General features: G+C 49.2%; 5 protein-coding genes across 8 annotated transcripts; 2 read left to right on the forward strand and 3 right to left on the reverse strand.

Moving 5' to 3' along the window:
* Nucleotides 1-2083: 2083 nt before the first annotated feature.
* On the reverse strand, nt 2084-3923 carry LOC128267441 (transmembrane protein 198). The gene is made up of 7 exons (XM_053004273.1): nt 3807-3923; nt 3626-3734; nt 3208-3321; nt 2992-3140; nt 2746-2910; nt 2397-2669; nt 2084-2260 (listed from the first exon to the last, which is right to left on the reverse strand). The coding sequence occupies exons 1-7, from the start codon at nt 3921-3923 to the stop codon at nt 2084-2086; spliced, it is 1104 nt and encodes a 367-aa protein (XP_052860233.1).
* Nucleotides 3924-5466: 1543 nt separating this feature from the next.
* Nucleotides 5467-7079, reverse strand: LOC128267440 (caspase-8). The gene is made up of 3 exons (XM_053004272.1): nt 7023-7079; nt 5663-6960; nt 5467-5602 (listed from the first exon to the last, which is right to left on the reverse strand). The coding sequence occupies exons 1-3, from the start codon at nt 7077-7079 to the stop codon at nt 5467-5469; spliced, it is 1491 nt and encodes a 496-aa protein (XP_052860232.1).
* Nucleotides 7080-7418: 339 nt separating this feature from the next.
* On the forward strand, nt 7419-13692 carry LOC128267614 (casein kinase II subunit beta). Of its 4 annotated transcripts, none has more exons than XM_053004495.1 (6): nt 7419-7479; nt 8335-8410; nt 8515-8617; nt 9367-9558; nt 9636-9825; nt 9915-10580. In XM_053004495.1, exons 2-6 carry the CDS (start codon nt 8339-8341, stop codon nt 10030-10032), a joined length of 675 nt encoding a protein of 224 aa, XP_052860455.1. In that variant the 5' UTR covers nt 7419-7479; nt 8335-8338; the 3' UTR covers nt 10033-10580. The 4 variants fall into 4 exon arrangements, with proteins under 4 accessions (XP_052860455.1, XP_052860457.1, XP_052860456.1 ...); XM_053004497.1 differs by lacking the exon at nt 7419-7479 and adding an exon at nt 11005-13692 and having other exon boundaries at nt 7806-8410; nt 9915-9996; XM_053004496.1 differs by lacking the exon at nt 7419-7479 and adding an exon at nt 11010-13692 and having other exon boundaries at nt 7806-8410; nt 9915-9996.
* Nucleotides 13693-13852: 160 nt separating this feature from the next.
* Nucleotides 13853-15551, reverse strand: LOC128277284 (WD repeat-containing protein CG11141). The gene has a single exon (XM_053015726.1). The coding sequence runs from the start codon at nt 15549-15551 to the stop codon at nt 14163-14165; it is 1389 nt and encodes a 462-aa protein (XP_052871686.1). The 3' UTR covers nt 13853-14162.
* Nucleotides 15552-15588: 37 nt separating this feature from the next.
* LOC128277287 (nucleolar protein 9) lies at nt 15589-17581 on the forward strand. Its single transcript, XM_053015729.1, has 2 exons — nt 15589-15792; nt 15857-17581. The coding sequence occupies exons 1-2, from the start codon at nt 15589-15591 to the stop codon at nt 17579-17581; spliced, it is 1929 nt and encodes a 642-aa protein (XP_052871689.1).
* The last annotated feature ends 3984 nt before the right edge of the window (nt 17582-21565 follow it).

A 21565-nucleotide genomic window follows, 5' to 3' on the forward strand; every position in this document is an offset into this window, starting at 1 on the left:
ATGGCCCTAATAGCCTCTCTTGACCATAAATTCCGATGTCCCCTCCCCGGCAGTATCAAATTAGATTCGATTTGCCCCGTGTTTTAAACCATTGCGTCCGAGAGGGTCCCGACAACATTCCTAATCCCATTGCACAGTGCTTCGCTTCACAGTTCGCATTATTGTTTCACAGTTCGTTCGGTTCACAGAGGAAGTATATAAACTTACAAAAAACCTACACACATATGGTTTTGTGCCAGCTTTATGGCGATCAAACTCAACTCGGTCTCGGGGGTCTCGGTCAGAAACGGTCCGCTCCACATATCACTTTCATAATTTTGGGCTTTTAGTATTTTCCCCCTTCAGCACTCTGAGCACTTGTCCGGGTAATCAAGAACACCAAATACACGGACGCAAACCAAGCCACAAAAGGAACAGTTGTTAGAGACACAGTGAACGGGAACCGTATTTAGAGTGTCCCCTCTCACCAAACGAGTGTGTCCCTCTCACCAAACGAATATCTCTATTGCGTAGCTCTGTACAGAATAGACTTTCCTTCGCGTTGCATCATTCGGTTAGGGACCCTGGCAGGTTTTTGGTTTGCTCCAAAACGATTAACTAAAGTTCCTTTCTACAGTTAAGCACCATTCGAATGCGTGTTTTGTTGCGTTTGTTTCCTGATTTTTGCTACTTGGTTAGCAAACTAATTTTGCCCACAGCTTTGGTTTAAAAAATGCGTCTCACAACACGTAACGTTTCATCAACATCAACATCAGCTTGCCAACAGCGCTTGTTAGTTCGGTTCGGTTCCGGACCATCAGACGGTTCCGGTTTCTTCGTTTTGTGGTTTTGATTCCTGTACTCCTGATTAACTTGCCTGTGTGATTGAACGAAACTGTATGTGTCGGCCAATGGGGTTTCCGCCAGCCAGCACAACCCCTTTTTGCTTGCTTGCCTTTCGATAGAAGTTACGTTCTAGTTAGCTTATTAGATCCTTTCGTTTATATCCTTTCATCGCCTTGCCCGCCGCATCTGTATTTTACTGCATATTAATCGATTAAGTTACGTGTTTAGTATGCTGCCTCTTCGCGTGTGCGTGTTCCTTCCTCAGTTTGCACCACTCTTCCTCGATAAAGTTAAAGGAGAACATTACATTTGTGGCATGTTGGAATGGTTTGTATTTGATTTACTTTAGACTCCTCGTTATGAGGTTTACTGCTGCCTCGCCGTTTCGCCATATTATTTATACCAATATTAATATTCGTTAGCTGGTTTGCTGGTTTTTTAATTGTGAATTAGATTCAATCTTGGGAAGATAGATCACCGATACCACCCACTGGGACACCGATGCAGATCGCAGTGTAAATGCGCATATCTCGCCCTCTTAGTGGGCGCCGCCGACTTCCGGCGCCATATTTGTCGATTAATGTTAATGGTTGTGTAAAATCTTTATTCGCTGGACAGCCAATGCCTGTCTGCTGTCTTGTGCACTCGTAACCACCTCACTCTGGTTTCTCGCTGGCCTGTAACTTTGCGCGCTCTGTGAGCCTACAGGTTGTTCCCGTCTCATGTGCCGCTCCCCTCTTCCCATAGTACTTCTCAACCACCTCCAGAACGGCCATCGATCGATCACTCATGTCCCCGTTTATTACATACTCCTACCCTCTGTCCACTGCCGGTAACCACGATTTTCATCACGATTTTTTTGTTGCGCTTTTGCACATTACATTTTCAATAAGCAATTTGGTAACGCAATCTGCCCTCCCCCCCACTACAATGCTAATGGAACACCGTTAAAGATCTGTTTTAGAGTTACACACATAAAAATTACTACCAAAAAGAGGAAAGTCATCCGTCTGTCGGGCAAACCCGAAGGACCGTGACGGACGGGGACGGCCGGGTCGGAAACTTATGCTTTAATCAGTGGGGGTGACGGGCAAGGGTGGTGGCCGCCGATGACCAGCGCCATCTCACGGTCGATCTCGTTGGCAACGCTCCGGTTGGAGTACTGGCGCGACAATCCGTCCGGTCCGTTCCGCTGATGATGATGCCGGCCGCCACCGGCCGCCCGGTGCTACTTCTTGGACGACGACGACAGCTTGTGTCAACGCTTCTCGCAGCTCGCCGAGTCCATCTTGTCAAAGTCGGAATCGGGCAGGTTGGTCAGATGGGTTCGGTCGCTGCGGGCCGTGTTGCGGTCGTTCGAGCCCGTCTTCGTCGACACCTCCGACGGTGGGCCGGAGTCCGTAGTGACATGCTTCTGCAGGGCAGATACAAAGTTCTGCAATGGGAAGGTCGGAGGAAGTGGGTTCAAAATAGTGACGCTAAAGATGCTACGGAACGAGTACGGGAAGAGTAGTGTGTGAGTAGATTTGACCGGAGCTAATCGGGGCCCCCCGCAAGACCAGCGAACTGACCTGGGAAATGATATCACCTCGAGCCGTGCGAACCTGGTACAGGTAGCGATACTTTCGCTGGCGTGCCTCTTCTCGGGTTTCGCGCGATCGCGACCCGGACCGCGTCTTGTAGTGTCGCCTCCGGCGGTGATGCAGCTGGCGCCGATGGTCGATCTTCCAGGCAGTGACGAAGCTTTGCACCAGCACACCGAGCACGGACGAAATGGGCCAGCAGCACAGGATCACTCCACCCCAGCACGGTGGCGGTGTCGGGTCTGGCTTCATGTTGAAGATCTGGGGAAACGGGAACGGGGGGACCAGAGTTGTCACGGCCACGGGCCTAATGGGAGGAACCATACCGGTGCCTTACCCAATCCATCGTGTTCAGTCCGTGCATGAAGAAATCGATTGAGCAGAGTATCATGGCTGAACCAATGATACTAGAGGCAATGATGGACATAAACTTTGGGCAGAATAGTGTCACGATGGCGCAGATGATGGCACCACCGACCACGGACACGAACAGCTCGTTTTCCTGGATTTAGGAGGGAAACATGATCGCAGAGTTATGGTTCGGACCGATCCAGAAACTCTGCTTCCACTCGAGTCCACTTACTCCAAAAATGTAATGAGGTAGCGTGGCTATGCAGGCGGCGATCGTAGCACCGGCTACCAGCGCACCGGCCGAGGCTCCTATCAGCGTGGCCGAGATGGGATGGGTGGAACCGAGCACGGCCCCAAACAGCCCGGCGACGACAGCCAACGCTACGGGAAATGACGGCAAAAGAAAGCGTTAAAATGATGATATTTTATCACACGCGGAACAACTCACCCGGGGCGGCCAAGTTACCGAATCCGGTGATGTTTTTGTTCTGCAGCAACACTATACACCCCGCACCGGCCGCCAGCCCAGTGAGAAATCCGATTGCTCGTAGACATCGATATCCTGGAGAAGTTACGATATTAGCATTCATAAAAGTAAAATTATTTTAATTAAAAAAAGAGTTTGAGAAGAATAAACATTAGAACCGAAAACGAAGGCAGAGTTCCTAATGCCCTCGAGCAACGAGTAAAAAGACAAATCTCGCGCACTGACCGTATGAACTGAACCGTATCATCTACAACCTTCTCAAGGACGTCACTGAAGCGGTCACGAGCCCGCGAAACTGGGGCAAGCAAATGCGACAGGACTACAGGACGACGGCAACGCGAGGCGCGAAGGACGTTCACTCTGTGGAGGTCATAATTACCTAGCAGCGTGTAAACGATGCCAAACACTGCAATCGTCGTCCAGAGCAGCACGGAAACGGTCGAGTTGGTTGGCGTCGTCGAGGTGCACAAAGGATTTTCCATCGCATTCTGAAAGTGGCGACAAACCAACCATTATTTGCTGCTAGCAACCGAAGCGCAGCAATCCTTGAACTGACTAACCTGAATGAGAAAGGGCCAAACAACGGATGTCTGCTCGAACTTGGCGTCGTTGGCCGCCGTGAGCGTTTCATTTTTCGCATGATGCAGCACCGAAATCTCCTCGTGGCGGTAATGCATCTTCTGACCGGCGGCGACGGCGGGCTCGTCGCGGGCGGAACGGCACTGGTTGTCGTCCTTCCGGAGGAAAGGATTTGCGATTGATTTTCAGCGGTGTTGCACGGGGCACAGCGGAGGCATTTAATGTACACTTGGCACGCTTTCGTGTCGAGGACGTCCTAGTCCTGTTTGAGCAATATTGTCCCCTTTTCAAGCGGCTTCTAACGAGCTGCCCAGCTGTGCTACTTTCACCAGCCGGGGGGGGATTTACATACTGAGCGTGACGTCGAGACGAGTCCAAACAAAAGGCTTCCTTTTCCCCACAAATGCACACACACACACGGCACAAAGTCAACACAGTGGCCTTCCGCCCTTAGGGCTGGATGGGGACGGGATGATGCTTACTCTGAAGCGGACACAGCTTCCGAGCAGAGCCGAAGCGATGTCGGATGTCCTGGGATGTCAAAAAAACGCTGGGCCCACTTTAGCCTACTGCGTGTTTCGCATCCTTCGTCATCTTTGCACACAGCCTCCTGTGCTTTTTAAGCCTGGTAACTAATAGTTTTTGCAGCTTCCGTTCGCACTACGCACGCACACACGTTTGCAACAGGGACATCAACACGAACAACGAAACACCGAACGTCCTGGCGCCACCAGGACACGCGATGCTGTTTATTTTGACGGCGAAACTCGCTATCCTGTTCTTCGGTAATCGCCAGCGATGGGCGCGCGCGCCTTTTTCTTCCTTTCAACGGCGCCTGCGAGCGTGTGTGCGTGTGGGGACTGTCAGGACGAAATGTCAATTTTCCGCTAACGCACACCGCTACATTCGTGACACGCACACGCAGCCCCTGGCAGTAAACGCTTATTACGCAGGAAAGGATTCGTCCACAATAAAAGATGCTGGGATGCTTTCCGATAACATTTTCACAAAACGGTTATCGGTTCGATTAACAGTATCGCTGTTAACAGTTTGTCCACCCTGGAAGGACCCGGAAGCACCGTGTTTTTTTCGCACACACGACTCGCGCCAGGGACAACGCCTTTGCCACCAGTGACGCCACGATTCATTGTTCACTCTGCACCGCGACTACATTCCACCCGTAAACTTAGTGCCTAAACTCGAAAGGACGGCGTTGTTGAACGAGCGTAGGAAAACGAGAAGGAACTGCCACTTGCAGCTATCCTTAACAACCAACGATGACCGAGCTGACGAAAAGGGGACTCGTCTGCTACGCATCCTCGGGGCACACCAGCGGGGACACTCCTCAAACGCCAAGTCGAAGAGGCTCGTCCTTTCTCGTTCATCGACTCAGTGGAACTGTTTGATCGATTGCACGTTTCGTCGATTTAATGGGGGCGCATGGTGAGAGTTTAAGTTTGAACGTTCTACGGTTTCTCAAATTATTCTAAAAGTGTTGAACAAATGCACATAAGTTTGTTTGCATTTCGATCGTTTATTTTCTTCGTTTGGGTCAAACCCAATGCCCAGATACTGTGCTTTAAATGTATGATTTTCAACTTAACTGATTAGATGGTAAAATACAATATTAGCAAACGTCGCTCAATTTGTTTGTTTACGGAAGTAAAGCTTTCTGCTCAATGTGCTTTGCACAATCGGCACCATGCACTCGTTGCCGTAGCCTCGTTTGCTGGACACATCGTCTATCACGGCCGTTAGAATATCCGCAAAATGTTCGCTGAAACCCAAACAGAACGTTAATTAGCAAGTTAGCCCCAACAGAACGCTTTGGTCATACCTTTGGTGTAGTTGATGCAACTTTGTGCAGAGTTCCTGAATGAACCACGATCCCTTCTCGATGTGGCGCACCGAAGCGAACCCTGGAACGGTAGACCAAGCGACCAGAAAATCCATAAAGACCGACGCCGTCCGGGCGTCACCTTCTGCGCCATCATGCTCGAGCCGGGCTATCGGCACAGCGGACTGTAACTCCGAACCTTGGCACGCTTGTACGATCAACAGCTTGGGTTTGCCGGTAAGGCGGTCGCTAGCCATCATCCCCTGAATGGTCTTTACCTCCACCGGGATGCTGTTGGATCCGAAAACCTTTCCTTCCTGGCCGTGCGACAGAAGACAGACGACCAGCGAGCAGTGCGAAGGATCGATCTTTTGAACTGTTTGCTGGACGCAGTTTAAAATTTCCTGGTGGGTCATGTTCTCCTCCACCACCATTTCGTAGCCAAAGTGAGTGAACAGCTTCACAAGTGCTTTTTTATCCACTTCAGTTCCTTTGCGGTTCTTGAGCGGTTTTGCCGGGAGCAGCTCGGTGAGTTCGGGATTTTTCTCCCGATAGAAACTGAACTGATTGACCAGTAAAACTATTCCGGCCCGCTCCGGCACGAAGTGGTAGCATTCCAACGCGCCAGCGACACGCACCGATCGCTCAGGAGACGCCACCGTTGTCGATGCGGCACTCGGGTGAAGCGGCAAAGGTTTGGAAGTAACTTTCGAACTAGCATCGGATTGTTCCTGCAATCGTTTCGGTACGAAATGATTAAAGTGCTCCGAAATGCCCTTCAAAAAGTCGCCTTCATCGTACAGCTCGGCCGCTTTGCAGGCAGCGATCAGGGTCAACAGATCGCACTCGATGGAATCGCTTTTCGAACCCAACCGAATCGCTCCGTTGGCGAGCAGTCGGAGGAGAACCGTCTCGAGGCACATCTCGTCGACGGGAGTTTCTCCCAGCGCCGGCCGCAACTGTTTGATCAGCCGGCGGGCACATTCGTCGTCCAGTCGTTCACAGAAATGGTACAACCCTTTCAGCAGCGGATGAACGTTTAGCGACACTTCGGACGTACGGGGGAAATATTGCGACCGTAGCAGATCGTCATCGAATCCGGCGCGAAGCAGCAACGTATTTTGTTCCAGAATCGATAGCGCTTCGAGCAGTTCCTCTTCCCATCCCGCGAATCTCACGCTGGTCATCCAGTCCACCAGAAAGCTTGTCTCTTGTCCGGGTGCTCGGGCGGCCACGGTCCAGAGTTGCAGGGCATAGTTGGGATTGCGGTGGCCGTACAGAAGAAATAACAACGAAACCTGTTCCGATGGGGATCGGTCAGGGGAAAGCACTTGTTCGCCCCCAGCGTGTGTGTCCTTACCTTATCCTCGAATGGAAGCTCATTTTCCAGAAAACAAAGATCCTCTTGCGTTAACATTTTTTTTTTGCCAGGTTGTTGTTTGTTTTGATTGTCAATGACATTCGCCGGTGTTACGGCGTTACTGGCGTTAGCAGCGTTACTGGTCTTTTTCCGACTCTGGAATGAACTCTCTTTAATTGGGTGAACTCTCGAATTGGGTGAACTCTCTCTGGAATGAACTCTCTTTAATTGGGTGAACTTTCAGCTCGCTGTCTGTTTCGTTGCTAAACTCTCGTTGCCACTGCCGGTTTCGCCCGCTTTTTGTATCGTTTCGCCGGCATTTCGCCATTTCGCCGCGGCGTGTCGTGTCAGTTCGGCCGCCAGTGTGAACCACGGTGTAGGTTTCCATTGATTTTTTTGGTATTTTTTTATTTCCTCAACATCCATCAATAAGCGTGGCTAGCCAGGGTATAAAAAGGTAATTTTGCTTCCCCGAATTTGCGGTGACCAACGAAAAAGAACGGAAACGACCGACCGTCCGGCAGATTCGCAACGCGGCACCAGCGCGCGGCCCTAGGCAGTGGAAGTGGAAGTTGTGGATTGCCCAACCGACCGGGTGGCACACACCGGGGCATCGGGGACAGCTCTCCGACCACCACCACCAGTGTGCGGCAGGCGGCGGCATTGCTCGCGATCCGCGATCCCTCTTGAAGGAAAATCTGTGGCACGAAAATTTAATCGGAAGTGTGAATAACTGTGGACCAGCGCTTTTTGCTCATCGCTTCAATGCCGTCATTTTTTCTCTCATTCCTTGAGACCACGGTCTCCGCCACCACCACCATCACTACCACGCCTTGCTTCTTTTCGACTTGCCCTCCATCACCGGAGCGGTACGGTTTCGTCTTCGCCTGAAGTAGGCTGTGCCGACTAGCGATCATTGCGGTGTGTCATCAAAGCAACCACATTTTGACCATCGCGCAGCGTTTTCGTGGGGAAAAGAAATCCTCATGTAATCGCGTGGCTTGAAGAGAAGACGAACGCGACGACGGCGGTTGATGCGTGCGCTAGTGTGTGCCATTATTACAACTGTAACGTGCGTGTGCTTGTGTGTGTGTGTGTCCACCTGCTGTGAAAATATTTGGTTACTTTCTTTCAAAATTGGAATCGCTTGCGGTCGGTAGAGTTAAGGAAGAGCGATCCTTTCACGGTTCCGGTTCCGAGTGTACCACCGGCAAACGGAAACTTATCCGCCCGCCCCGCGCGTCTGTGTGTTTCCGGTTTCTAACGCCTTCTCCGTTCGGTGTTGGCCCGGGTTTGTTTGTCCTTTCCGCAGGAAAATGAGTAGCTCCGAGGAGGTATCATGGATTTCCTGGTTCTGCGGACTGCGCGGTAACGAATTCTTCTGTGAGGTAAGCAAAAACTGCATTCTTTCAGTGGCCATCCGCCACGCCGCCCGCAAGGCCTTTCGTATGTCGCGTCGTAATCAATCCGTTTCCCCCGGTTACTGTTTTAGGTGGATGAGGATTACATACAAGATAAGTTCAACTTGACAGGATTGAACGAGCAAGTACCGAACTACCGTCAAGCGTTGGACATGATCCTGGATCTCGAACCCGGTGCGTAGGTTTACATTTTGCAGCATCTTTCAGCTTTCTGTGCACCACAAACAGGAGCGCAGCGCAGTTAGTAGTGGCCACACGGAGGGCAGTGAAATGATTCATGTGATGTGATGATGTGCGCGATAAGTTGGGCCCTGAAAGATGCTTACTCACAGCGAAGTGGCAAATTGCGCGATGGAGGCCACGCACAGTGCTAAGTTTGTTCGATTTCGTGTCGGAAAACCAACGAGTTAGGTTCCCCGAAGTTATGCAAGTGCTGGTGTGGCCTACCCGAATAGCGTCCGTCCGTGGCATTGGCTAAATTCTAATCTAATTAAAGCAATTGAGCTTCAAGTTCATTATCATGATGTACCTTTTGATGGCCCTTTGAAGTGGGAATAGAGTTGTGCAGAGGACCTAGATTAGAGGGACCGTTTGTTGATTTATTTATTTATTATTATTAACCAGTGTTCGCCGTCAGACTAGACACGGCATGTTAATACTAAAGTATTTACAATAAAGAGGAGAGCTTACGTGTAACAGAGTGAAGGAGTAGAAGGATGCAAAGAAATCAGCACAGAAAGTGAGGAAATCCTGCGACTCAGTTCAAACGCACGGAAAGGAGTTGAGGGCGTTGACAAGGAGGGCGTGGAGGAGGAGTTGAGGGCGTTTGTTGGTAGTATACCAGTCCGAGAGCGTGAAATGGTACGAAAAGGCGAATATTAATATTTTACTCTCCGCTGTTTTCACTTCCTAACGAACGACAGAGGATGAAATCGACGATAATCCTAACCAGTCGGATCTGATCGAACAGGCGGCCGAGATGCTGTACGGGTTGATACACGCGAGATACATTCTCACGAATCGGGGAATAGCTCAAATGATAGAAAAATATCAGAGCGGTGATTTCGGCCACTGCCCGCGGGTCTACTGCGAAAGCCAACCGATGCTTCCACTAGGTAAGGGAACTTGCGGCCCCATTGCGGAAACAACTTCGCGCACGGCTTTACGCTATCTCGCTTCGCTCTTCTTGCAGGTCTTTCCGACGTACCCGGGGAGGCAATGGTGAAGTCCTACTGTCCGAAATGTATCGACGTGTATACGCCAAAGTCCTCAAGGCATCATCACACCGATGGTGCATACTTCGGAACAGGGTTCCCGCACATGCTATTTATGGTACATCCCGAGTACCGTCCCAAACGTCCCGCGAATCAATTCGTACCACGGTATGTGGCCACAACTTCACGGAGCATCCCATTAACGCCATGCAACGCTAATCCATTGTTCTCTTCTCTTCCTTTCCATCGACGGACAGTTTGTATGGTTTTAAGATCCACTCCTTAGCGTATCAAATCCAACTGCAGGCAGCAGCAAACTTCAAGGCGCCGCTACGAGGGGTAAATGGCAATCGTGGCTTATTGCAAAATGTATAACAAGATTCAAATGCAAATATCGTTCGGCCAATGCTAAATAAGAGAAGCACATTCAGCACACACAGACCCACCTTTACTAGTACTTGTCCGACTTTTCCTGCCTCCCCTTGTGGAACACATTGTTTGTCGCTGTACATGGACAAGACTCTAAGGGCGGGTGCATCTACGAGGCCTTCCTCTTCTTCTATCTCGCCTGCACCCTCTAACGCTTTCACTGTCACGCCTCTTGGATAGCCTTTCCAAATGATTCCACACTTCCGACGATGTCCTATCTCCACTTCTCCGCTAGAGTTACTATCCGACTAGATAGTGTGTTTTCGAAACAAAAAATCTTGACAAACGAGCGCGCGAATGTAAAATAACTTCCTTAATCCACCTTTGATTATGTCTAAAAAAAAAAGGCCCCCTTACGGACGGTGTGCTTCTTATGTGGCGCACTGTTTTTATTAATAATTAGATGGCCCGCCAGAGGGAACGACGAAATATCCAATAAACCGTGCCGGCAACCGTGTGCTACCCGCAGGGGCAGTGTCCGGTTTTCATTGGTTTCCAAATCTGAATCTCTTTCTTTGGGACGTCCGCGGAACGTTAGAGCCGCCACCCCGTGTGCAGGGGGACACACAATTTCTGTGCACCATTAACAACCATTTAGTGTAACACTTTGTCGTGGCTGAGAGTAGGTGATAATTACATTTGACACTGTTCATTCGAAGCCCACAGATAACCACCGAAAAGCCTTCACCAAATCATTATCGACCTCCGCTCCTAAATGTGACATTACTAAACTGGATTTTTCTACTTTTTCCCCTCTCTTTTATTCTTTTTGGCAAATCGATTCAAAATCAATACCATCGTGTGTGTGTATGTGTGTGTGTCTCTGTCTGTCCGTGTATGTCAAATTCCGTGAACATGATCCGCACTCATGATCGGTTTTCCTCCGGTTCCGCACCGCGACACATCATTTTCCTCCAGTGAAGAGCTCGGCGAAGGGCATCGATAACTGAACCGCAGGCCGCCGGGACTTTATCGAGAAGATAGTTTGAGGTTCACTAGTGGCGCGCACATCAACCAATCCACCACACACGGCGGCGCAGACGGACGCGGAAGAGGGCCCGGTTGGTACGCTGCGATCGAACGCTTAAGTGATCCCCAAACAAAACAGAAAACGAGAAAAACAAACCTTCAAAACATCAGACCTACTACACCATAGGAAAATGTGGACCCCAACACTCCCCCCCGGCCGAGTCGGAAGCGGAGCTGTAAAAAAGCCCAACCCTACAACAAGCCTACTACGACGGGATTCATCTTACATTTTCTGCATCCCCATCGAGACGGCGCGTCACATCATTTTTATCTCATCTAGTAACATCCTCCATCGCTGTTGCTGGGGAGAGAAAGCGACTGTGAGATAAAAAGAGAGAGTAAACATAAGTGTGTTGGAGTGTTGGAAAGTGTGAAACAAAACAGGTCAACATTCACAGGCAGCAAGCAGCACAGAGAGAGAGAGAAAGAGTCCTTTCGATAGCAACATAAAATTTCATAACTATTCAGCATAAAGGCATTTTCGCACGACGCACGAGTGATAAACACATGCATCTTTGCATCATCATAAAACGCGCATCCTGGTCGGTTGGCGTCGGACGTCAACAAAGAGTACTGGGAGCGATCGAAAAAGGAGGAGAGCCAATTAATAATATCGGCAGGATCATAGTCGGATACCATAGCAAGCGTTTATTATGTTTATCAGAGAGTAGGCTCTTTTTTGTTTCAACATTAGCATTAATAGTGCGTGAGCATGCCGCGGGGTTGCTGTGGGCTGCTATGATTGTTAACAATTTTTTTTGTATAAGTAAACCGTTTCTTTTGTCACCGTAATCGCCCGTGGCGAGTGGTGAGTGATCGAACGGACTATGGGTTTTGTTACTTCAAGTCATGTAACTGTTTGAAGCAATCGGACCATGAAACCCGATCGACGGAAAGCCATCGCGTGGTTGAATTGTACAGCCCGCTCTTTATTTGAGAAGCTTACAACACGATTTTGCGTTGTCTGCGCACGCGATCGTGAGTGACTCCGAAATTCTCCGAATTCCTATGAGCGAGCCCCCCTCGAGAGGGGGTTAGCAACTGAACCACTTCCGTTCGTGGTAATGCCCGTGTGGGGTTACAGTGCGCGTACGCGCGCGGCTGGTGAGAGGTGGCTTCCTGTGTGTAGTAGCTTGATGATCTGTAGAATAAACGAATATTAATACACTTCAAGTTCAATTCCCTTCTTGATAAATCGGTGGTCCCGGTTGGTCGGTCGGTCAGTTGGGGAGCGAAAGGTGTAGGACAGCCCCTGCAATTGCGCAACAGTGGCGCCGTGAAGTGATTCGAATAGAAGTGTCGTCAGAGAGAAAAAGAGAGAACCGAAAGCAGCAACACATGTACGCAAGAGAACCGAATGCGAAGAATAATACTAGTAAAATAGAAGGGTCAAGTAGATTAAACAAATTGAACATCATCTCACACACCCTACGCCCGATAATTCGCTCCCGCTACCGTAAGGCATAAGCAAGATCCCTCCAACGTTTCATTATACAAATTTTCTATAAGAACACAACCGCGCCGCAGCCCGAAGTTTGTCGGAGCTGTTTTAAAAGATTCATATTTTCCCCGCGATGTCCTGCTGAAACACAAAAGTCGAACTTCAACCACTTCGCTTTTGTGTTTTAGTTTAGTTCAGTTCCGCCAAACGGACGCTGAAACTTGTTGTTTATCTAGTTTATATGTTTTTTATCGATAAACAAACCCAATTTTCAACGAGTTTCATTTGCTACCACCATCATCTACCAAGTGTCGTTTCGCGTACGAGTAACGCGACCTATTTGACTGGGGGGCTTTGTCTATCTATTTACTTTAATATCTAAATAGTTTCAATGGCATTTGTAGTTTTGTTTGTCATAAACAGCGAGAGAGAGAGAGAAAGAGAAAGAAAGAAATAATTGTGAGGAGTAAACGAAAGCGGAGAAACAGAAATGCTCCCACGACCATTTTAGCCGGAAGAGGAAGAGCGTACGAAGTTCGAAACTATATTACAACTAGTGAGGAAAAGGGAAACATTGAAATAAGTAATAAAAAGAAAAGAGAATAGAAGTACACTAACAAACAACAACAGAAACAACAAGAACAACAACAATAAAACCTCTAAATTTCTTTCCCTTCGCTCTCCACGCAACCCAAAAACAACACCACGCCAGAGTGGTGCGTGTGCGTGACTGTGGGTGTGTGTGCTGGACGAGTGGCCGCGAGACCGTTGTTCCCGGCGAACGGAACGGAACGGAGCGGAACCGATGCAAAAGTAAAGAAGCAAAAATGGATAACAATCGGCGCAGTGAAGAAGTCGGATACAATCGCGCTGCAAATGCATACACACTAATACAATTTCTATATATATAGTCTATATATATATATATATGAATCTATTGATTAATAATAATTATTAATTGACAGATTGCGTACAGTAAAACAAATAAAAAAAGGGTAGGAAAAGAAGGTAGAAACAAAACGGTAAACGTGAACCACAACGGGGCGCGCGCATTCAACGAGGGCAAAAGTAACCGCGCGCGTGTTGTGATTGTGTGTGTGGAGGTAAAACAATTGAATAAAGTGAGAAACAAAACACTCTTAGTGACAAAATCATTGCTCTCGTGGCTCGGCCAAGTCTTGGATCACACTTGATCGGCATTATTGATCCGGTTTTCGGTGGATTTGAAAAACTGAAAAAACAGTTTCCCCCATTCTTTCCATTACACAATTCAACATCGGTGGCGCCGATTCCGTTCAGCAAGCGACTGCATAACAAAATAGTTTATTCTCTCTCATTGGAAAACAATCACAACAATATAGTAACCGGCTCTGGCATTTGGAGTAGTGGCAGTAGGCGAGGACCATGAATTGAAACGAAACAACGCATAGCCATTTATCCTTCCCCTGCGGCGGTGCTGTAAATTGGCCTTCTATTGGCCATGGCCATGGTTAAAAGAAATCCTATCCTATAAAAGCTCTCAACGGAATGTGGGGAGGTACGCGGTACAAAGTGTCCCGTTAACAAATTGTCCATTTAAAGCAGAGAGCGGAGCCACCACGGAGCTCTAGCTGGCGGTGGCTTCGTCGTCCGTTGTTTCTATCTCCTTCGGTATCTGGCCAATCTCGACGATTGGGTTCACCTTCGCCCGGTGCTTCCGGCTGCGGCGGCCACTCTTAAAAAGGATCGACTCGTCGTACTTCAGCTCGTTAAGCGTGTCGAACAGTTCGAGCTTCCGCATGTGCACGTTAATAAGCCGCGCCTCTCCGTCCGGTTGATCCACCGCCGAGGAGCCACTGACAACGGCGACCGCTACCGGTGGCGCTCGTTCTTCGTCGCCCTGCTGCCGGCCGGCCGGTTGACTTCCGGTACGGGGGGTGCATTCGGTGGTCTCTTCACGGCACTCGTCCGCCACCACCACCTGCGATTCGGCGCAGGCGAAGAGTTCCAAATTCTTAAACACTACCGTCGTGTGACTGGTGTCCGGAAGGGTCGCAACGCGAACCAGAGAGCGGGAACTTTCGAGAATGAGAATTTCATTCCGATCCACGGCCACGTCCACGATGTGACGCAACCGCGTCAGCGACCCAACGATGGCCACACGCTCGAGATCGAGCAGAAACAGGGCACCGTTAGCGACCGTTACCATCTGGTGCGCTTCGAACGGGTACAGCTTACCGAAGGTCGTCGGTATCCGAATCGGGTTGCGGCTCGGATTGAGCAACGAGATTTCGGAGTTTGTCTCCCGCATCTGCTCCTTGAAGATGAGGGTTTGCGCGACGTTTCCCTCGCAATCGGCCAACCACAGCCGGAAGCCGGAACGCGTCGCCACGATCTGTTGTTTGGCGTGTAGCTCGGCAAAGATCGCTCCGAATGGGGCCAACATTTTGCGGTCCTTCTTCCCCACTTGTGCCACCCGCCACCGTTGCGTGCCGCCGTCCTCGGGCTGGCAAATCACCGTGCGAAAGGAGCTCGACACCAGCAGCTGGCCCGGGCGGAGATCCATCTGGACGATTTCGTAGCGCTCGTTGATGATCTCACGCGATTGGCACGTTTTCGTGCTGTATCCCATCTCGGTCAGCACAACCACACCACAAGCATCGGCCGAGAAGAGCTTCATGCCGTTCTTCGACCACAGCAGTTCAGTGATCGGCGCACGGTGCAATCCTCGGACCGTGTACCGCTCGATCGGTTTCGCTTTCAGCAACAACTCGGCGCACACGTCCCGTGGTGGCGCTTTGGGGATCTGAAAAATGTTCACCATCCCGGCCCGACATCCAACGGCCACCATGTACTCGACGGACGAGATGATACGCACGCACCGCAGTTCTGGCGAACCGCCCTCGGTGGCCAGTCGCTCCATGGCCCCCGTCTTGCGATTGTACCAGAACACGAGGCCCACATTGGTTCCGAGGGCGATAAAGTGCTCCACCGCCGCAACGTTTAGCTCGCACATGGTTCTTGAGCAAATCGTAAACATTGAAGAGGAAAAAATGGACGGTGAAATCAAACTGGGATCGCAGCATTATAAAAATCGGGCCAAGAAACGTAAGCGCAATCGGTTTTTGCAGAATGCCAAGAGCTTTGGACGGAAGGGTAACTTCGGACGCGGGGCCGAGCTAGATAAGCAGCAGTACACATATCTGGTAGGGATTCTCGAAACGATGACTAAACAGGAGGATGCCGAAGAGCGATTGGTAAATTTCGAATGGTAAAATTAAAGAAGAATGGTAATTTCGCGACGTTCTCGTTTGTTTGCAGCTGATGGCGAACAATGTTTTGGCGCAGCTCGAGGGCAAAGAAATCCGGACCGCTTCCAACCAGCTGGGCAGCCGTGTGCTCGAGAATCTGCTCACGTACACCGACGAGGAAACGTTCGCCCGCCAGATGACGGTGTTTGGGGACAACTTTCGGGTCGTGTGCTGCGATTCGTTCGCTTCGCACGTCCTGCAACGGATGCTTTACGTGGCACTGCTGCGTGCGGTAGCCCCCCTCCAGGAGGAGCCGCAGGACGATGGTGAACCGGTGGGGCCGAAGAAACAGAAAGTTTCGAACGAACGAGGGGAGCAAAATATGTGGCCAAGCTACGAGTACAATTTGAAGGAGAGCTACGGGGACGAACACCGGCGCCAGTGTCGCGAGTTCGTCGAACGGTTGGCCAAATTTGCGCTCAACAATCTCGAAGAGTTTCTGTGGTCCTGCACGGCCAACTACGTCGTGCGGCAGTGCATACTGAACCTGAGCGGTCTGGCGGAAATGAAGGTGACCAAAGTAGGCGGTTCTGCTGACGATTCTGGGACGGCAAAATATCTCATCGTTCCGGAACCTTGGAGCAAGCTGTTGCGTGATTTTAACGTCCGCCTGATGACCTGGCCACAGTTCGCTAACCTTCCGCACAGTGAGCTGTCCTCGGTAGTCCTACAAATCTTGCTCCAAGCGCTCGCTAGACCTGGCAATGAGTTTCAACTGCAGCAGCTCTGCGACAAACTTCACCGCGAAGCATTCACTAAGAAGAACGACGTAAAAAAGGAAGAGCCAGAGAGTGACAGTGATGCCGAGAAGAAACCCTCCCGTTTGCCGACCATTTTCCATCAAGACGTTGCCATTCGACTGCTGGAAGTGTGCATCGCGGTCGCTCCAGAAGGCTTTCTCAAGGAACAACTCTTCCCCGAGCTGTTCTCCGGACACCTCACGGAACTGGCACTGTCCAGATCGTGCAACTTTGCGGTGCAGAAACTGCTTGACCACGCCACGGACAAAGAGACGGTTGAGGCAATTTTCGCCGAACTGGAGGACAGCTTCGGCGAAATTCTGCGCTGCGGACACTCGGGAGTGTTGCTGGCGTTGGCCAAAGCTTGCGCACGCCTCTCCTGCCAGCAGGGAAAGTTTGTGAAGCAACTGCTCGACGCACTGCGCTGTGCCGAGGTGGGCCCGGACAAGATGCTCACCGCCGTTCTGCACCTTGTCCCAACGGATGTTACGCCCCGGGAGGCACCGAAAGTGCATCTTCACGGTTCCCTGATCCTGCAAACGGTGTTGGAGTTTAACAAACCGATTAAATTCGTCACAGCACTACTCGAGCTGGCCAACGATCGGTTGGCGGCCATCTTGAGCGATCCACGTGGCTCGTTTATCGCGAATGCATACCTTGGCTCGCGCTTTGTCGGCGAAAAGTCACGCGAAAAGATGGTGCGCCACCTGGAGGGACAGTACAGTCAGCTCGTCCTCACGGCGCACGGTTCGCGCGTGGTCGAACTCATGTTCGAGGCAGGAAATCCGGCACAGCGCGAAAGCATCGTACGCGAACTGTCGGAACAGTGCGCCCAGCTGAACGGCAAACCTTGGGGCGTGAGCATCAACAAGCGGCTGCTGGTCGACACCTACAAACGGGATCCGGCCCGCTGGAAGGTGGCAATCAAGAGCGACGCGAAGGTAGAGCGAATGTTTGATAAGCTCGTCGGTGCGGGCAAACGGAGAGCGAGTTAGAAGCTCAATAAAATGGCCCACAGTCATTTGCCTGCAATGCACTGCAGTTTTGTTTTGCTCTTTTAACCATAAGTAAATCGAGATTTAACTAACTATTTTTCGCATCTATGGATGAAATGCTGCGTTCCGTTGTTGAATTAATGCACCCAGATCTTGCTTCATATAATAATAGCTGTTTCCGGCAATATTTCTCCTTTCCCAAAACACTCCCTCCTACAGAATTTGGTTCGATTTGTTCGAAAACCACCCGAAATCTACTGAATTTTGCGTTACGTTTGTATTGAAGCCTTCCTTCCCGGAGGTGGGGGAGAATCGCAGTGTCACAAAACTACACTGCAAAATTTCAGGCGGATTGGTTCAGTAGTTTTGGAAAAAAGGCGATATAGACGGATGTACGATAAACATTCATTTTTATACATAGAAGAAGGTTGTTTATTTCAGTGTTCAGTAAAGTATTCTAAGAAAGGTAAACGAAGTAATATCTAATTTTTGTCCTAAGAATGCTTGAATTCAGAATATGTTAGTGAATGATCGTTATTTAAACTGCATTTTATTCATCCTGTTTCATTTATCACAACTATCATGTTTCTTCTGAACGAATTTATTCTGTTATCAGGACGTTCAAATTGAATTAATGCTATAAATTGGTTGTTGCAGTTTGTGAATTTCAGAATGCTGTCGTTCTGACAAGTTCTTGTCCTTCGTGTGAATCGGTTCATCGGATTATGCAGAAAGGCTTTCGGCTGAAACGCTTTGCCACAAACTTCATATGGGAATGACTATTCGCCGGTGTGATTCCGAATGTGATTCTTAAGCTGGGATTGCAGTTTAAATTTGCGAGGACAATGAGGACATTGATGTTGGTCCTTGTCGTGTATTTTCATGTGTTTGTACAGGCTGCGTGGAACATGGAACGTGGCCGCATGGAACGTTTTGCTTCAGACTTTACACATGAATGGGTTTTCGCCGGTGTGAGTCCGAATGTGATCTTTAAGACGGGATTGCCGTGCGAATTTACGAGGACAGTGAGGACATTGATGTTGGTCTTTGTCGTGAATTTGCATATGTTGCCTCAGGTAACGTGCCTTATGGAACCTTTTGCTGCAGACTTTACACATGAATGGCTTTTCGCCGGTATGAGTGCGGATGTGATCCTTAAGCTGGGATTGCCATGCGAATTTGCCAGGGCAATGAGGACACTGATGTCTGTCCTTGTCGTGAATTTTCATGTGGTTGTACAGGATGCCTGCCGCATGGAACGTTTTGCTGCAGACGTTACACATGAATGGCTTTTCGCCGGTGTGAGTCCGGATGTGATCTTTAAGATGGTATTGCCGTGCAAATTTACGAGGACAGTGAGGACATTGATGTTGGTCCTTGTCGTGAATATTCATATGGGTGCTCAGGTAGCGTGCCGCATGGAACGTTTTGCTGCAGACTTTACACATGAATGGCTTTTCACTGAGGTGAGTCCGAATGTGGTCCTTAAGACCGGATTTCCATGGGAATTTGCGAGCGCAGTGAGGACATTGGTGTTGGTCCTTGTCGTGAATTTTCATGTGGAAGTACAGGTTGCTTGCCGCATGGAACGTTTTGCTACAGACTTTACACATGAATGGCTTTTCGCCGGTGTGAGTCCGAATGTGGTCTTTAAGAAGGTATTGCTGTGGGAATTTGCGAGGACAATCAGGACATTGATGTTGGTCCTTGTCGTGAATTTTCATGTGTTTGCACAGGATGTTTGCCGCATGGAACGTTTTGCTACAGAATTTACACTGGAATGGCTTTTCGCCGGTGTGAGTCCTAATGTGATCCTTAAGCTGGGATTGCCGTGCGAATGTGGCAGAGCAATGAGGACATTGATGTTGGTCTTTGTCGTGAATTTGCATATGTTGCCTCAGGTAACGTGCCTTATGGAACGTTTTGTTACAGACTTTACAAATGAATGGCTTTTCGCCGGTGTGAGTCCGGATGTGAATCTTCAGCTTGAATGTGTCTGGATACGTGGCCGAACACTGAGGGCACTGGTGTTGTTTCTTGTTCCTATGCTTATTACGATCAACTTTGGAGCGCTGCATTGTACAATCTGAGAACTCTGCAGCGGCGATATCCTTTTGGGAACTTCGTCGCTTATTTGACCTCAACAGTCGCTGCTCGCCGGCTACGGAGACACGTTGATTACCAGTGTATTCTGATTTTTTTTCACAATCTATTTCATTCAATGTAGAGCCTTCAGCGGCATACTTGATACCCAAATTGTTGTGATCTGAAATTGAAGCTGGGTCGTCAGGACCCGTGTTGGTCTTCCCTGCAAGAGAAGCTTCTTCTTCGACATCGAATGGCTCCGTTTTGAGAATATTATGTTCATGTTTCAGATCATTATCTGATGGCTGATCCTGCTGCTGGTCATCCATTGGTTCACGTTTCAAAAGTGTTTCCAGCGATTCTTCCTCTGCCTCGAACAAATCGTCATGATGATTATAATCGTATGTACTACTTATCTGTCGTAAATTAGAAACTGTTTGACTCAATTGATAATCCTCTTCCGAATCTTCTACGGCAACCTCTGTTTTGACCACCAATTTAACGCCATCGGTTGGCTGCATGTCGTTGTTAGAATGTTCTGCACTTGTATCGGAACCGGCCAAATGGGTGGTGTCGGCTTCTTCCTTAAACCGTTCGATTCTTGCATTGTTCAGAATCCATATCGAGCGCAACTTATCATAAAAGTCGAACCGCGATTTGCAGGCCGAACACAAATACGTCGGAAATTCTGGCAACAGTTGCATCTGCAAAACGATGCGGAGCATGTAACGTTACGAAACCATGAGATAATTCATTATTAGAAGGACATATTACCTGAACATTTGTACAGGAAAATACTTGTTGTAACAGATATTCGCCTCTTTCGTCGGAAGAGACCGGCTCCAAAGCCCCATCAGCTGACAGGCAATTTCGACATCTAGGCGTGGTTCTAGAAAGAACAGCGCTATTACATATATTTACTCTTGGTTATCGTCATCTTACTCGGCTGCAGATGAAGCTTTAGACCGTTTCGAAGGTGCCATTTCGACTCCAACAGTTTTTTTACAGAGAAACGTTTTCCCGCTTTGCGATCGTTTTCTGGACAAATGTTTCTCGTTCTCGGACAAAGGTCGGCGTTTGACAGCTTCTGTGCGCCCCAAGAGAAAAGATGGTTACTTAGTGATGCTGTGAGTTGTTAAATACTGTCAATTTGGTCATTCGAACAAAATCGTTCTTAACGGATGAGTAGAATTTTTTGTTACTAGCTGTTCCCGGCGCGCATCGCCACACCTCATTTCTCGATTATCCGGCGTTCCAGAGGATCGGATTTCCTGGTAACGCATTCGATCGGTTTTCCTTCCCGCCTCCCGTTACTCACCCGTTTCGTACGATCGAGCTTCCGAATGACCAATTGGCTTCTATTTTCGCTTCCACTTTCGTTGGATACATGGCAAAACTCGCACCAGCTGAATTTGGAAAGTGGAAATAAAAAATATTCCAAAGATGGCTTTTGAGGTTTTAAGAGATTTAAAAAAAAATAAATTACAGGCGAGGGTCTTAAGGAAAAACACTGCACCGAACTATCACACAGCTGGCCCCGGTGGCGTGACAGGGCGGGTTGGCGCGGGGCTAACAACCGCGCCCGTAAAAAACGATCCGTTACGAATAGCACCAGAGATATTAACATTGTCTCTAGTGCAGGCTAAGACCACGCAGCGGTTGTAGCGCCAAATAAGCCGAGAAGAAGATTAGGATGCAAGCAGTAATCAGTGCTGCAGCCAAATCGAAACATTGCTCGATTCAAATCAGCACTTGATAAATCTCCAGCACCATACCAACGCGGCGCTCTTCACGGGCAATTTATTGCTCTTCGTCAGTCGTTTCGTATCCTTGTTGCATGTCTATGGATACTAGGATAAATTGTCGTGGGGTTAAATTGCGGGGATACGAAGTTTGCTA

Source organism: Anopheles cruzii, chromosome 2 (assembly GCF_943734635.1).
Source record: "Anopheles cruzii chromosome 2, idAnoCruzAS_RS32_06, whole genome shotgun sequence".
NCBI lineage: Eukaryota > Metazoa > Arthropoda > Insecta > Diptera > Culicidae > Anopheles > Anopheles cruzii.